This window comes from Struthio camelus, chromosome 29 (assembly GCF_040807025.1).
Source record: "Struthio camelus isolate bStrCam1 chromosome 29, bStrCam1.hap1, whole genome shotgun sequence".
Lineage (NCBI taxonomy): Eukaryota > Metazoa > Chordata > Aves > Struthioniformes > Struthionidae > Struthio > Struthio camelus.
Window position 1 is genome coordinate 719,368 of NC_090970.1, and position 16,541 is coordinate 735,908.

Consider the following 16,541-nt stretch of genomic DNA (forward strand, 5'->3'; position numbering starts at 1 on the left):
CCTGATAGACTCCTTTTGACTTCTGCGGACTCATATTGACCCGTGTTGATCCGCGTCACCCGATCCATTGCCCTCCTCACGTACCCGCACCCCCACCAACACGCGTGCACCCCACGTACACGGAGAAGATGGGCGCCACGAGGTCAAGGGAGGCCATGAGAACGCCCAGCTCGGAGATGGTGGCCGTCAACGCCAGGGCCCAGACGGGCTCCCGGCCGTCCTCGCCAGGCGCCAGCACCTGCGGAGGAAGGACACGCCACAACACGCTAAGGAGGAGGTGGAAGCGCGCCACCCCGTGCCCTAAGATGCCATAACGTGCAGTGAAATGCAACAACACGTGACAACACGCAAGTGGCGGGGGAGGGCGGCGGGATGGTCCCCGTGCAACTGCGTGGCCTAAAATACTGTCAAGAATCCTAAAAGGTGGTGAAAGGCCACAACACGCGATAACACGCAGTAACACGCTAAGAGCAGAAGGGGTGGGGGAGGGCGTTAGAGCGCTCCTCACGCAACGATGGGTCCTAAAAGGCCCTAAAAAGCCCTCAAAGGCCCCCAAAACCCCCAAAGGCCCCAACACGTGATAACACGTGATAACACGCTAAGACTGGAACCGGTAGGGGAGGGCGGCGGCACGTTCCCCATGCAACGCCATGGCCTAAAACACTCCAGAACCGCCTCGAACCGCCCCAAAATGCCCCCCACCGAGGCCCCCGGCGGGCGGTGCCGGGGGCCGACACGCGTGTGGCTCACGTGGAGGCCGGGCAGGGCGCGGAGGCGCGCCAGGGCCCGCAGCTGCCCGGGGCCGGTGGCCAGGCAGCGCAGGCCGCCCCCGATGGCGGCCAAGGCGGCCCCGATCACGGCCACCACCGGCGAGGGCCAGGTCAGCGTCCCCAGCGACGGCGTCCCCCGCAGCGCCGCCCCGAACCTGCCGGGGAACACGTGTGGGGACACGCGTGTGTGGCAGGCACACGCTGCGGACGTGGGGGCATTGGGGACCCAGATGAAGGGAGGACAGCGGGAACACGCTGGGGGACACGCGTGGGCACATGGGGACACGTGGGCGGGGGGGGAGCGCAAGGAGACATGGGGATGTTGGGGCCCCATTGGGGACGTTGGGAACGCGCTGGGGACATTGGGGACCTGGAGATCCATCGGGGACCCATTGGGGACCTGGGGACCCATCACGGACCTGTTGGGGACGCGCCGGGGACGTAGGAGACCCGTAGGGGACCCATTGGGGACCCGCTGGGGACCTGGGGACGTGTTGGGGATGTCGGGGACATTGGGGACCTGCTGGGGATGTGTTGGGGACGCTGTGGACCCGGGGACGCGTTGGGGACACATCGGGGACCCGCTCGGGACATGCTGGGGACATGGGGGATGTCGGGGACACGTTTGGGACGTCAGGAACCCATTGGGGACCCATCGGGGACATCGAGGGACCCACTGGGGACATGTTGGGGACACTGGGGACCCAGGGGCATGCTAGAGACACACTAGGGACCTACTGGGGACAGGTGTTGGGGACATGGGGACACATCGGGAACATGTCAGGGACCCGTCAGGGACCTAGGGGACACGTTGGGGACGTCGGGCACCCATTGGGGACGTGGTGGGGACATTTGGGGACACAGGGACGCGTTGGGGACATTGGGGACCCATTGGGGACGCGTTGGGGATGTGTTGGAGACACTGGGGACCCGAGGACCCGTTGGGGACGTCGGGGACCCGTTGCGGATGTGCTGGGGATGTTGGGGACCCAGGGACGTGTTGGGGACGTCAGAGACCTGTTGGGGATGTCGGGGACGTGTTGAGGACCCATTGGGGACATTGGGGACCTATCGGGGGGACCCATTGGGGACCTGGGGACGTGTTGGGGACATCGGGGACCCAACGAGGACGTGGTGGGGACGTCAGAGACCCATTGGGGACATTGGGAACCCATCGGGGGGACCTGTTGGGGATGTCGGGGACCCATTGGGGACCTGGGGACATGTTGGGGACATCGGGGACCCAACGAGGACGTGTTGGTGACATCAGGGACCCATTGGGGACATTGGGGACCTATCGGGGGGGCCTGTTGGGGATGTCGGGGACCCATTGGGGACGCTGGGGACCTGGGGACATGTTGGGGACATTGGGGACCCAACGAGGACGTGTTGGTGACATCAGGGACCCATTGGGGACATTGGGGACCTATCGGGGGGGCCTGTTGGGGATGTCGGGGACCCATTGGGGACGCTGGGGACCTGGGGACATGTTGGGGACATCAGGGACCCAACGAGGACGTGGTGGGGACGTCAGGGACCCGTTGGGGACATTGGGGACCCATCGGGGGGACCTGTTGGGGATGTCAGAGACCCGTTGGGGACCTGGGGACGTGTTGGGGACATCGGGGACCCAACGAGGATGTGGTGGGGACGTCGGGGACCTGCTGGGGACCTGGGGATGTGTTGGGGACATCGGGGACCCAACGAGGACGCGGTGGGGACGTCGGGGACCCAACGAGGATGTGGTGGGGACATCGGGGACCCGTTGGGGACCTGGGGACGTGTTGGGGACATCGGGGACCCAACGAGGACGTGGTGGGGACGTCAAGGACCTGTTGGGGACATCAGGGACCTGTTGGGGACCTGGGGACATGTTGGGGACATCGGGGACCCAACGAGGACGCGGTGGGGACGTCAAGGACCTGTTGGGGACATCAGGGACCTGTTGGGGACCTGGGGACGTGTTGGGGACATCGGGGACCCAACGAGGACGTGGTGGGGACATCAGGGACCCAACGAGGACGCGGTGGGGACGTTGGGGACCCGCTGGGGACGTCGGGGACGTCGGGGACGTCGGGGGCCACTCACTTGTCACGCAGGACGCCGCCGTCGACGCAGGCGCCCAGCAGGGTGGCGCTGCCCCCGTCTGCCCCGTCAAGGCCCAAAAGCCCCTGAAATAGCCCCAAAACGGCCCCCCGAAACCGGCACCTCCCTCCGGGACACCCAAACCGCCCCGAAACACCCCAAAACGGGGACCCAAAAAGCCCCGAATCGCCCCAAAATGGACACCCCCCCTGAACACCCAAACCGCCCGGAAACCACCCAAAACGTCCCAAAATCCCCCCAAATGAACCCAAAATGGGACTCCCCCCCCCCAAAGCTGGATGCCCAGAACTCCTCAAAACGCCCCAAAACAAGTACCCAAAACCGCCAGATATAGCCCCAAAATTTGAAGCCCCCCCCCCCGGAGGAAACCCAAAATGAGGATCCCCAAAACCTCACAAAATCACCCCAAAAAAGGATCCCCCACCCCAAACCCCCGGAATAGCCCCAAAAAGGGATGCCAAAACCCCCCCCAAAATGCCCCAAAACTCAGCCCCTCCCAAGGACCCCAAAACAGCCAAAAACGTCCCCAAAAACCAGGCCCGGCCCCAAAATCCCATGAAACAGCCCCAAAAAGGGGATCGAGAAAAAAACCCCGAAACGCCTCAAAAACGGCTCCCAGCCCCCAAAACGGGACCACTCCAACCCCCCCCCAAACGCCCCCAAACGCTGCCTTTTTTGGGTCTGATTCTCCCGTTTTTGGCTCAAACCTCCCATTTCGGGGCCCGAATGCCCATTTTTGGGCATTTTTTGCCCATTTTTAGGGCCACCCCCCCGTTTTTGGGGCTCCTTCCCCCCCCCCCATTTCCAAGGTTTCTGCCCCGTTTCCGGGCTGCCGCCGCTCCCGTTTCGGGGCGAATCGGGCCGGTTTTGGGGGCCGGATGCAGATGAGGGCGGCGACGACGACGGCGAGGAAGGTGCCGGCCGGGACGGAGCGGGGGGCGTCGGCCAGGGGGGCCGGGCTGCCCACCCCCGCCAGCAGGCCTGCCGGACGCCGGGGCCCGCTCGGACGCCGGGGCCCCCCGCCGGACGCCGGGGCCCCCTGTACCTGGACACCTGGGCCCCTCCCCGGACGCCTGGGCCCCTCCCCGGACACCTGGGACCCTCCCCCGGACGCCTGGGCCCCTCCCCGGACGCCTGGTCCCCCTCCCCGGACGCCTGGGCCCCTCCCCGGACGCCTGGTCCCCCTCCCCGGACGCCTGGGACCCTCGCCGGACACCTGGGCCCCTCCCCGGACACCTGGGTCCCTTCCCCGGACACCTGGGTCCCTCCCCGGACGCCTGGGCCCCTTCCCGGACACCTGGGCCCCTCCCCGGACACCTGGGCCCCTTCCCCGGACACCTGGGCTCCCCCCGGACGCCTGGGCCCCTCCCCGGACGCCTGGGCCCCTTCCCCGGACGCCTGGGTCCCTCCCCGGACACCTGGGCCCCTTCCCCGGACACCTGGGCTCCCCCCGGACGCCTGGGCCCCTCCCCGGACGCCTGGGCCCCTTCCCCGGACGCCTGGGCCCCTTCCCAGATGCCTGGGCCCCTTCCCGGACTCCTGGGTCCCTCCCCGGACACCTGGGTCCCTCCCCCGGACGCCTGGGCCCCTCCCCGGACACCTGGGCCCCTCCCCCGGACACCTGGGCCCCTCCCCGGACACCTGGGCCCCTTCCCCGGACACCTGGGCTCCCCCCGGACGCCTGGGCCCCTCCCCGGACGCCTGGGCCCCTCCCCGGACACCTGGGCCCCTCCCCGGACACCTGGGCCCCTTCCCCGGACACCTGGGCTCCCCCCGGACGCCTGGGCCCCTCCCCGGACGCCTGGGCCCCTTCCCCGGACGCCTGGGCCCCTCCCCGGACACCTGGGCCCCTTCCCCGGACACCTGGGCTCCCCCCGGACGCCTGGGCCCCTCCCCGGACGCCTGGGCCCCTTCCCCGGACGCCTGGGCCCCTTCCCGGATGCCTGGGCCCCTTCCCGGACTCCTGGGTCCCTCCCCGGACACCTGGGTCCCTCCCCCGGACGCCTGGGCCCCTCCCCGGACACCTGGGCCCCTCCCCGGACACCTGGGCCCCTTCCCCGGACACCTGGGCTCCCCCCGGACGCCTGGGCCCCTCCCCGGACGCCTGGGCCCCTCCCCGGACGCCTGGTCCCCCTCCCCGGACGCCTGGGCCCCTCCCCGGACGCCTGGTCCCCCTCCCCGGACGCCTGGGACCCTCGCCGGACACCTGGGCCCCTCCCCGGACACCTGGGTCCCTTCCCCGGACACCTGGGTCCCTCCCCGGACGCCTGGGCCCCTTCCCGGACACCTGGGCCCCTCCCCGGACACCTGGGCCCCTTCCCCGGACACCTGGGCTCCCCCCGGACGCCTGGGCCCCTCCCCGGACGCCTGGGCCCCTTCCCGGACGCCTGGGCCCCTTCCCCGGACGCCTGGGCCCCTCCCCGGACACCTGGGCCCCTTCCCCGGACACCTGGGCTCCCCCCGGACGCCTGGGCCCCTCCCCGGACGCCTGGGCCCCTTCCCCGGACGCCTGGGCCCCTTCCCAGATGCCTGGGCCCCTTCCCGGACTCCTGGGTCCCTCCCCGGACTCCTGGGTCCCTCCCCGGACACCTGGGTCCCTCCCCCGGACGCCTGGGCCCCTCCCCGGACACCTGGGCTCCCCCCGGACGCCTGGGCCCCTCCCCGGACGCCTGGGCCCCTCCCCGGACACCTGGGCCCCTCCCCGGACACCTGGGCCCCTTCCCGGACACCTGGGCTCCCCCCGGACGCCTGGGCCCCTCCCCGGACGCCTGGGCCCCTTCCCGGACGCCTGGGCCCCTTCCCCGGACGCCTGGGCCCCTCCCCGGACACCTGGGCCCCTTCCCCGGACACCTGGGCTCCCCCCGGACGCCTGGGCCCCTCCCCGGACGCCTGGGCCCCTTCCCCGGACGCCTGGGCCCCTTCCCGGATGCCTGGGCCCCTTCCCGGACTCCTGGGTCCCTCCCCGGACACCTGGGTCCCTCCCCCGGACGCCTGGGCCCCTCCCCGGACACCTGGGCCCCTCCCCCGGACACCTGGGCCCCTCCCCGGACACCTGGGCCCCTTCCCCGGACACCTGGGCTCCCCCCGGACGCCTGGGCCCCTCCCCGGACGCCTGGGCCCCTTCCCGGATGCCTGGGCCCCTTCCCCGGACGCCTGGGCCCCTCCCCGGACACCTGGGCCCCTTCCCCGGACACCTGGGCTCCCCCCGGACGCCTGGGCCCCTCCCCGGACGCCTGGGCCCCTTCCCGGACGCCTGGGCCCCTTCCCCGGACGCCTGGGCCCCTTCCCGGATGCCTGGGCCCCTTCCCGGACTCCTGGGTCCCTCCCCGGACACCTGGGTCCCTCCCCCGGACGCCTGGGCCCCTCCCCGGACACCTGGGCCCCTCCCCGGACACCTGGGTCCCTCCCAGACACCTGGGTCCCTCCCCTGGACACCTTGGTCCCTCCCCGGACGCCTGGGCCCCTCTCCCCGGACGCCTGGGCCCCCCCCGCGCCCGGACGCCTGGGCCCCGCCGGCGGCTCACCGGGGCCGAGGGGCAGGACGAGGCCGAGGCCGAGGCCGAAGGAGCCGCCGGGCGCCAGGACGTAGCCGGGAGCCGCCGCCGCCGTCGGGTGCCGCCCGGGCGCCGCCTCCCCGGGCCACAGGTTGGCTGCGGGGGGTGGAGCCTCAGGCCCCGCCCCCGGCCCCGCCCCCGGCCCCGCCCCCCGGCCATCTTGATGCAGGTCAAGGGGTGGCGGGGGTGACATGGAGACACCTCGCCGCGGCGGCCATCTTGGCACACGCCAAGGCGCCCAACAGCGCACCCACAACTGAGCGCGGCGGCCATCTTGGCATATGTCAAGGCGCCTAACGAGCAGTGGGCCCACCCCTCGCCGCGGCGGCCATCTTGGCACACGCCAAGGCGCCCAACAGAGCACCCACCCCTCGTCGCGGCAGCCATCTTGACGTACACCAAGGCGCCTAACGAGCAGTGGGCCCACCCCTGGCCGCGGCGGCCATCTTGGCACACGCCAAGGCGCCCAACAGCGCACCCACAACTCGCCGCGGCAGCCATCTTGACGTACACCAAGGCGCCTAATGAGCAGTGGGCCCACCCCTCGCCGCGGCAGCCATCTTGACATACGCCAAGGTGCCTAACAGCGCACTCACAACTGAGCGCGGCGGCCATCTTGACGTACGCCAAGGCGCCTAACGAGCAGTGGGCCCACCCCTGGCCGCAGCGGCCATCTTGGCACGCGTCAAGGCGCCCAACAGCGCACCCACAACTCGCCGCGGCGGCCATCTTGGCATATGTCAAGGCGCCTAATGAGCAGTGGGCCCACCCCTGGCCGCGGCGGCCATCTTGGCACACGTCAAGGCGCCTAACAGCGCACCCACAACTCGCCGCGGCGGCCATCTTGGCAGACGTCAAGGCGCCTAACGAGCAGTGGGCCCACCCCTGGCCGCGGCGGCCATCTTGGCACACGCCAAGGCGCCTAACGAGCAGTGGGCCCACCCCTGGCCGCGGCGGCCATCTTGGCACAGGCCGAGGCGCCCCCCCCCGCCCCTCCCCGGGCGGCGGCGGCCATGTCGGGCGGGGGCGCTCACCAGCCAGGACGCCGCTGGCCAGGCCGGGCACAGCGGGCAGGGCGGTGGCGTTGTCGGGGCTGCGCGAGGGCTCGCAGCGGGGGCCGCGGCAGAAGGGGCCGCGCAGGGGCGAGGGGCCCTCCTCCGGCTTGGCGCACGCCTCCACCGCCGCCAGCGTCCGGTTGCCCAGGAGACACACGCTGAAGGGAGGGAACAGACAAGCGACACGCGTGTTAGAGCGTGTTGGGGCACGTCGCGTGGTGTTTTGGCGGGTTTCGGGGTGTTTCTCAGCAGGGTTTTGGGCCCTGAGACGTCTCCACCGCCACCAGCGCCCGGTCGCCCTGGACACACACGCTATAGAGAACAAAAAGAAAACCAACACGCGTGTTAGAGCGTGTTGCGGCACGTCGCGTGGTGTTTTGGCGGGTTTCGGGGTGTTTCTCAGCAGGGTTTTGCGCCCTGAGACGTCTCCACCGCCACCAGCGCCCGGTCGCCCTGGACACACACGCTATAGAGAACAAAAAGAAAACCAACACGCGTGTTAGAGCGTGTTGTGGCATGTTGCGTGGTGTTTTTGCGGGTTTTGGGGTGTTTCTCAGCAGGGTTTTGGGCCCTGAGACGTCTCCACCGCCACCAGCGCCCGGTCGCCCCGGACACACACGCTATAGAGAACAGAAAGAAAGCCAACACGCGTGTTAGAGCGTGTAGCGGCATGTCGCATGGTGTTTTTGCGGGTTTTGGGGTGTTTCTCAGCAGGGTTTTGGGCCCTGAGACGTCTCCACCGCCACCAGCGCCCGGTCGCCCTGGACACACACGCTATAGAGAACAAAAAGAAAACCAACACGCGTGTTAGAGCGTGTTGCGGCATGTCGCGTGGTGTTTTGGCGGGTTTCGGGGTGTTTCTCAGCAGGGTTTTGGGCCCTGAGACGTCTCCACCGCCACCAGCGCCCGGTCGCCCTGGACACACACGCTAAGAGAGAGCAGGGAACAACACGCGTGTGCGCTGCTCGCGTTGTAGCGTGTTAGAGCCTCCGTTTGTCCCCCGACGCCTCTCCGCAGCCGCCAGCGCCCAGTTGTCCAGCAAAAACACACTAGGAGAGAAAACAGCCTCACGTGTGTTTACGTGTTGTTGCGTGTGGCGGCGTGTGGCTGCGTGTTGTTGCGTGTGGAGGCGTGTGGAGGCGTGTCTCTGCCCCCCGACGCCTCTCCACGGCCTCCAGCATCCCGATACCCAGGAAAAACCCACTCGGAAGGAAAAAAACCCTTGCGTGTGCTTACGTGTTGTCACATGTTGTCGCGTGTCAGTGCACGGTTCAGCACGGTTTGGTCCCCCGACGCGCTTCCGTACCCCCCCATCTAGATACCTCCAAAGAACACGCCAAGAAGGAAACAACCCCCCCCCCCGGCGTGCTTCCGTGTCGTTGCGTGTTAGGGCGTGTCGCGCCCGAGGGAACTCACCGCAGGCCCGGGGGGGCGAAGGCGGACTTGACGGCGCCGACGAGCAGGGCGAGGAGGCCGAGGAGGAGGGCGGCGAGGCCGAGGGGCGCCAGGCGCCGGACGGGCCGGGGGGCCAGGCCGGCGGCGAGGACGAGGAGGGCGAGGAAGGCCGAGCCGTAGAGGCGCCCGTTGTTGAGGAGCGCCGAGGCGCCCGGCCCGGCGAACACGGCAGCCTGCGGCGCCACGTACACCTGGCGGGGGCGAGGCGTGGGGGCGCTGGGAGGCGCGAGGCTGGCGTGTGCTGGGCGGGGGGGGCGGGGACGTGGGGCACCCACCAGGCGCTGAGCCACACGGGTGGACGTGGGACCCCCCCCCCCAACGCCGCAGAAGGCAACACGGGTGGACGCGGGTCAACACGGGTGGACACGGGATGTCCCACCACCACCTCACAGGGCAACACGGGTGGACGCGGGTCAACACGGGTGGACACGGGATGTCCCACCACCATCACATAGGGCAACACGGGTGGACGCGGGTCAACACGGGCGGACACGGGATGCCCCACCACCACCTCACAGGGCAACACGGGTGAACACGGGTCAACACGGGTGGACACGGGATGCCCCACCACCTCACAGGGCAACACGGGTGAACACAGGTCAACACGGGTGGACACGGGTGGACGCAGGTCAACACGGGTGGACACGGGATGTCCCACCACCATCTCATAGGGCAACACGGGTGAACACGGGTGGACGCAGGTCAACACGGGTGGACACGGGTCAACACGGGATGCCCCACCACCACCTCACAGGTCAACATGGCTGAACACGGGTGGACGCAGGTCAACACGGGTGGACACAGGATGCCCCACCACCACCTCACTGGGCAACACGGGTGAACACGGGTGGACGCGGGTCAACACGGGCGGACACGGGATGCCCCACCACCACCTCACAGGGCAACACGGGTGGACACGGGTGGACGCGGGTCAACACGAGTGGACACGGGATGCCCCACCACCACCTCACAGGGCAACACGGGTGAACACGGGATGTCCCACCACCACCTCACAGGGCAACACAGGTGAACACGGGTGGACGCAGGTCAACACGGGCGGACACGGGATGCCCCACCACCACCTCACAGGGCAACACGGGTGGACACGGGTGGACGCAGGTCAACACGGGCGGACACGGGATGCCCCACCACCACCTCACAGGGCAACACAGGTGAACACGGGTGGATGCAGGTCAACACGGGTGGACACGAGTGGACGTGGGACGCCCCCTCAACCACCTCATAGAGCAACACGGGTGAACACGGATAGATGCAGACCAACACGAGTGGACGGGGCACCCCACCAGCACCACCTCAAAGAGCAACACGGGTCAACCTAGACGGACGTGGGATGTTCCTCCACCCTCTCACAGGACAATATGGATGAACATGGATGTGACTCAACACGGGTGGACACGGGACACCCCACCACCACCTCATAGGGCTACACGGGTCAACGCGGTCAACGTGGGTCAACACGGTCAACGTGGGTGGACACAGAAGACCTCGCTACCACCTCAAAGGGCAACGTGGGTCAACACGGGTGGACACAGGTCAACACGGGTGGACACAGGACCCCCCTCAACCACCTCATAGAGCAACATGGGTGAACACGGAAGGATGCAGATCAACACGGGTGGACGGGGCGTCCTCCCACCACCTCATAAAGCAACACGTGTCAAGATGGATGGACATGGGATGCCCCCACCACCTCACAGGGCAACGTGGCTGAACACGGATGGACGCAGCTCAACACGGGTGGACGTGGGACACCCTACCACCACCCCATAGCACAACACGGGTCAACAGAGGTCAACATGGGTGGATGCAGGACATCCCTCATCCTCTCATAGGGCAACACGGGTCAACACGGGTCAACATGGGTGGACACAGGACACCCCTCACAAGGCAACACGGGTCAACATAGGTGGACACAGGACGCCCCTCACTCCCTCATAGGGCAATACGGGTCAACATAGGTCAACACGGATGGACACAGGACGCCCCCCACCACCTCATAGGACAACATGGCTCAACATATGTCAACACGGGTGGACACAGGACGCCCCCCACCACCTCATAGGGCAACACGGCTCAACATAGGCCAACATGGGTGGACACGGGACACCCTACCAGCACCCCATAGGGCAACACGGCTCAACACGGATGGACGTAGGACGCCCCTCACCTCCTCATAGGGCAACACAGCTCAACATAGGTCAACACGGGTGGATGCAGGACGCCCTTCACCACCCCATAGGACAACACGGGTCAACATAGGTCAACAGGTGGACACGGGACACCCTACCACCACCCCATAGGACAACACGGGTCAACATAGGTCAACAGGTGGACACGGGACACCCTACCACCACCCCATAGGACAACACGGGTCAACATAGGTCAACACGGGTGGACGCAGGACGTCCCTCATCCTCTCATAGCGCAACATGGCTCAACACAGGTCAACATGGGTGGACACAGGACGCCCCCCACCACCTCATAGGACAACATGGCTCAACATATGTCAACACAGGTGGACACAGGACGCCCCCCACCACCTCATAGGGCAACACGGCTCAACATAGGCCAACACGGGTGGACATGGGACACCCTACCAGCACCCCATAGGGCAACACGGCTCAACACGGATGGACGTAGGACGCCCCTCACCTCCTCATAGGGCAACACAGCTCAACATAGGTCAACACGGGTGGATGCAGGACGCCCTTCACCCCCTCATAGGACAACACGGGTCAACATAGGTCAACAGGTGGACACGGGACACCCTACCACCACCCCATAGGACAACACGGGTCAACATAGGTCAACACGGGTGGACGCAGGACGTCCCTCATCCTCTCATAGCGCAACATGGCTCAACACAGGTCAACATGGGTGGACACAGGACACCCTACCACCACCTCATAGGGCAACACGGGTGAACATAGGTCAACACGGGTGGACACAGGACGCCCCCCACCACTTCATAGGACAACACGGGTCAACATAGGTCAACACGGGTGGACACAGGACGCCCCCCACCACCTCATAGGGCAACACGGGTGAACACGGGCGGACACGGGACACCCCCAACACCACGCAGGGGCCCCGGGGACGTCCCCCCCACCCCGGGCCCGGGCCGGCGCGTGCGGGAACACGGGCCGACGCGCGGCGCGGGGGCGGCGCTCACCAGCAGGGTCTCGGCGGCGCCCAGGGCGGCCATGGCGGCGGCGAAGGCGGTGCCCAGGTAGCAGCAGAGTCCGGCGGCGCCGCCCACCTCGGGGCCCAGCGCCCGCGAGAGCAGGGCCAGCGCGCCTCCCCCTGCGCCCGGACGCCTGGGTCCGCACCCGGACGCCTGGGTCCCTCCCGGACGCCTGGGCCCCTCCTCTCCCGGACACCCGGGTCCCTCCCAGACGCCTGGGCCCCTCCTCTCCCGGACACACGGGTCCCTCCCAGACGCCTGGGCCCCTCCCGGACGCCTGGGCCCCTCCTCTCCCGGACACCCGGGTCCCTCCCAGACGCCTGGGCCCTCCCGGACGCCTGGGCCCCTCCCCTCCTCCCAGACAGCCCGGTCCCCCCCGGATGCCTGGGCCCCTCATCTCCCAGACACCTGGGCCCCTGCCCGGGACACCTGGGCCCCTCCTCTCCCAGACACACGGGTCCCTCCCGGACGCCTGGGCCCCACCCAGACATCCGGGCCCCTCCTCTCCTCCCAGACAGCCCGGTCCCCCCCGGACGCCTGGGCCCCTCATCTCCCAGACACCTGGGCCCCTGCCCGGGACACCTGGGCCCCTCCCGTCCCAGACAGTCCGGTCCCCCCCGGACGCCTGGGCCCCTCCTCTCCCAGACACCCACGTCCCTCCCAGACACCTGGGCCCCTCCCGGACACCTGGGCCCTTCACCTGGCTGCCTGGGCCCCTTCCCCACAGGCCTAGATTCCCACCCAGCTTCCTGGACTCCTCCCGGACGCCTGGGCCCCTTCCAGAGACACCCGGGTCCCTTCCGCGGACGCCTGGGCCCCTCACCCAGCTGCCTGGGCTCCTCCCGGACGCCTGGGTCCTCCGCGGGGAGGCCGCCGTTGCTGACGATGGCGCTGAGCGACACGGCCGTGAGCAGCATCTGCGGGAGGAGAACGGGAGGGGGGGGGGAGGGCCGGACGCCTGGGTCCCCCAGCGCACGCGCGGCACCCCCCCGACACGCCAACGACACGCGACTCCGCCGCCCCCCCCGCCGCAGCCCCACACACCACCGCGCGCCCCCTCCCCACGCCAGCCGCCAGCCCGCCCCATATCTGGGTCCCTCCCCGGACGCCTGGGCCCCTTCGCTCCCGAACACCTGGGCCCCCGAACCCCCTCACCCGGACGCCTGGGCCCCCCGATCAGACACCTGGGTCCCTTTCCCGGACGCCTGGGCCCCTTCCCTCCCGGACACCTGGGCCCCCTGCTGCCCTGGGCACCTGAACCCCCTCACCCAGACGCCTGGGCCCCCCGATCGGACACCTGGGCCCCTTCCCTTTCCCGGACACCTGGGCCCCTTCCCTCCCGGACGCCTGGGCCCTTCTGTCCCCCAACGCCTGAACCCCCTCACCCGGACGCCTGGGCCCCTTCCCGGACGCCTGGGCCCCTTCTGTCCCCCAACGCCTGAACCCCCTCACCCGGACGCCTGGGCCCCTTCCCCGGACGCCTGGGCCCCCGGATCAGATACCCGAGTCCCTTTCCCGGACGCCTGGGCCCCTCCCCCAGATGCCTGGACCCCCCAATCAGATACCTGAACCCCCTCACCCGGACACCTGGGCCCCCTGCCGCCCCGGACACCTGGGCCCCCCCCCCCCAAACACACACGAGGGTCCCTCTCCCGGACGCCGGGGCCCCTCCCCGTGCCGCCCGGACGCCGGGGCCCCCCGCTCTCACCCTCGGCGGCAGGACTCCCGGCCGCTCGTTACGCCCCGCGCGCGCTAACGACGGGCCGGGCTTACGCGGGCTCCCCCCCCCCCCCCGCCGGACCCATGATTCGGGCGTGACCTGAGCATGACCTTAGCGTGTCACCCCACCCCGCGGCGTGACCTTAGCGTGTGGCCCCGCCCCGCGCCCCGCCCCGCTCACGCAGGCGCAGCACAGCAGCCCGGCGCCCAGGGCCTGCAGCAGCCCGGCCGTGCCGACCACCCAGGCCAGGCGGAGGAAGAGGACGAGGCCGAAGACGTCCTGCAGGCAGGGCAGGAAGACGCCCCGCAGCGGGCCCCGGCCCCCGGCCTGCCGCCCGGACGCCGGGGTCCGCACCCGCACGGCCTGGGCCCCCCTCTGCCTCCTCCCTCCCGCGCGCGCGCCGCGAGCCCGGACGCCTGGGCCCCTTCTCGGGCGCTCGGGTCCCTCTCCCGGACGCCTGGGCCCTTTCTCCAAAGGACTGGGTCTCTTCTCCCCGGACGCCTGGGCCCCTCCTGTCTCGTACATCGGGGCCCCATCCCCGGACACCTGGGCCCCTTCCCCCCCAGACACCTGGACCTCCTCACCCGGACGCCTGGGCCCCTTCACTCCCGGACGCCTGGGCCCCCCGATCAGACACCTGAGTCCCTTTCCCGGACACCTGGGCCCCTTCCCTCCCGGACGCCTGGGTCCCTTCACTCCCGGACTTCTGGGCCCCTTCCCCCCCCGGACGCCTGGGCCACTTCCCCCCCCCAGACGCCTGGGCCCCCCAAATAGACACCTGAGTCCCTTTCCCGGACGCCTGGGCCCCTCACCCGGACACCTGGGCCCCTTCCCTCCCGGACACCTGGGCCCCCTGCCGCCCTGGGCACCTGGATCCACACCCGGACGCCTGGGCCCCTTCGCTCCCGGATGCCTGGGAGCTTCTGTCCCCCAACGCCTGAACCCCCTCACCCGGACGCCTGGGCCCCTTCCCTCCCGGACGCCTGGGCCCCCCGATCAGATACCTGAGTCCCTTTCCCGGACGCCTGGGCCCCTCACCCGGACGCCTGGGCCCCCCGATCAGATACCTGAGTCCCTTTCCCGGACGCCTGGGCCCCTCCCCCGGACGCCTGGGCCCCTCCCCCGGACGCCTGGGCCCCCCAATCAGATACCTGAACCCCCTCACCCGGACGCCTGGGCCCCTTCCCTCCCGGACACCTGAGTCCCCCTCCCCCACAAACACGAGGGTCCCTCCCCCGGACGCCGGGGCCCCTCCCCGTGCCGCCCGGACGCCGGGGCCCCCCGCTCTCACCTGGCCCTCGGCGGCGGGCGGGGGCAGGGTGCTGTAGGCGGCGACGCGGCGCAGCAGCGCCGACACCTTGGGGCGAGTGGCCAGCTCCTCCTGGGGGGGGGCGGAGAACACGCGTGTGGGGGGCGGAGAACACGCGTGCAGGGGGCGGAGAACACGCCAAGCGCACGCGTGACGGGCGGCACCTCGAAGAGCGCCAGGTTCCTGTCGCACGACACCGCGTCGCCGTCCGCGTCGGGCCGGGTCGGATCTGTCACGGCAGGGCGGGGGGGAGGGAGCGGTGAGGTCGAGGGGCCCAGGCGTCCGGGGGCTCGGCGGGGCCCAGGCGTCCGGCTCACCCACCGGCGGCCTCGGAGGCGTCGTCGCTGCGGGTGCTCTCGGGGCCGCTGTCGCGCGAGCTGCCGGGGGGGCGGGAGCTGGAGCGCGAGCTGGGCTCCGGGCTGGACGAGGCCGAGGCCGGCGCCATCTTGGCCGGCGTCACCACGAACCGCACCGCCGCCATGACGGACGCCGGGGAAGAGCAGCAGCAGCAGCAGGAGGAGGAGGAGGAAGAGGGCGGCGGCGGCGAAGGCTCCTGCGGCCGGAGGAGAGAAGCGTTAGAGGGTCGCGCCAACGTGGAGTCGCGCCAACGTGGCCGTCGACCCCGACCTCCATCTTGGCTCCCCGAGCCTCCATTTTAGCGCTCCTGGACCCCAATTGGGGAGCCCCGAACCTCCATTTCGCGGCCCCGAACCCCCATTTCGCGGCCCCGAACCCCCATTTTGAACCCCCATTTCATGGTCCCGAACCTCCATTTTGGAGCCCCGAACCCCCATTTCGCGGCCCCGAACCCCCATTTTGGCGCTCCTGAACCCCCATTTCGCGGTCCCGAACCCCCATTTTGGAGCCCCAAAACCCCATTTCGCGGTCCCGACCCTCCATTTTGGCTCCCAGAGCCTCCATTTTGGCGCTCCTGAACCCCCATTTTGAACCCCCATTTCGCGGTCCCAAACCCCCATTTTGGAGCCCCAAACCCCCATTTTGGAGCCCCATTTCGCGGTCCCAAACCTCCATTTTGGCTCCCAGAGCCTCCATTTTAGCACTCCTGAACCCCCATTTCGCGGTCCCAAACCCCCATTTTGGAGCCCCAAAACCCCATTTCGCGGTCCCGAACCTCCATTTTGGCTCCCAGAGCCTCCATTTTAGCACTCCTGAACCCCCATTTTGAACCCCCATTTCACAGTCCCAAACCCCCATTTTGGAGCCCCGAACCCCCATTTCGCGGTCCCAAACCCCCATTTTGGAGCCCCGAAACCCCATTTCGCGGTCCTGAACCTCCATTTTGGCTCCCAGAGCCTCCATTTTGGTGCTCCTGAACCCCCATTTTGAACCCCCATTTCATGGTCCTG

At 69.3% G+C, this 16,541-nt stretch overlaps 1 protein-coding gene across 1 annotated transcript in view; it reads right to left on the bottom strand.

Moving 5' to 3' along the window:
• LOC138062672 (solute carrier family 12 member 6-like) overlaps positions 1-15,832 on the bottom strand; it is a 32,336-nt gene extending 16,504 nt beyond the window's left edge. The window contains exons 1-13 of the mRNA XM_068921661.1: positions 15,496-15,832; positions 15,339-15,403; positions 15,157-15,246; positions 14,046-14,192; positions 12,969-13,062; positions 12,134-12,264; positions 8,902-9,131; positions 7,465-7,643; positions 6,401-6,526; positions 3,759-3,857; positions 2,859-2,916; positions 751-925; positions 120-238 (exon numbers count right to left, since the gene is read on the bottom strand). Of these exons, the coding sequence (XP_068777762.1) occupies positions 120-238; positions 751-925; positions 2,859-2,916; positions 3,759-3,857; positions 6,401-6,526; positions 7,465-7,643; positions 8,902-9,131; positions 12,134-12,264; positions 12,969-13,062; positions 14,046-14,192; positions 15,157-15,246; positions 15,339-15,403; positions 15,496-15,655 (1,673 nt within the window). The 5' untranslated portion in view covers positions 15,656-15,832. The remainder of the gene's footprint in view (positions 1-119; positions 239-750; positions 926-2,858; positions 2,917-3,758; positions 3,858-6,400; positions 6,527-7,464; positions 7,644-8,901; positions 9,132-12,133; positions 12,265-12,968; positions 13,063-14,045; positions 14,193-15,156; positions 15,247-15,338; positions 15,404-15,495) is intronic.
• Between the last annotated feature and the right edge of the window lie 709 nt (positions 15,833-16,541).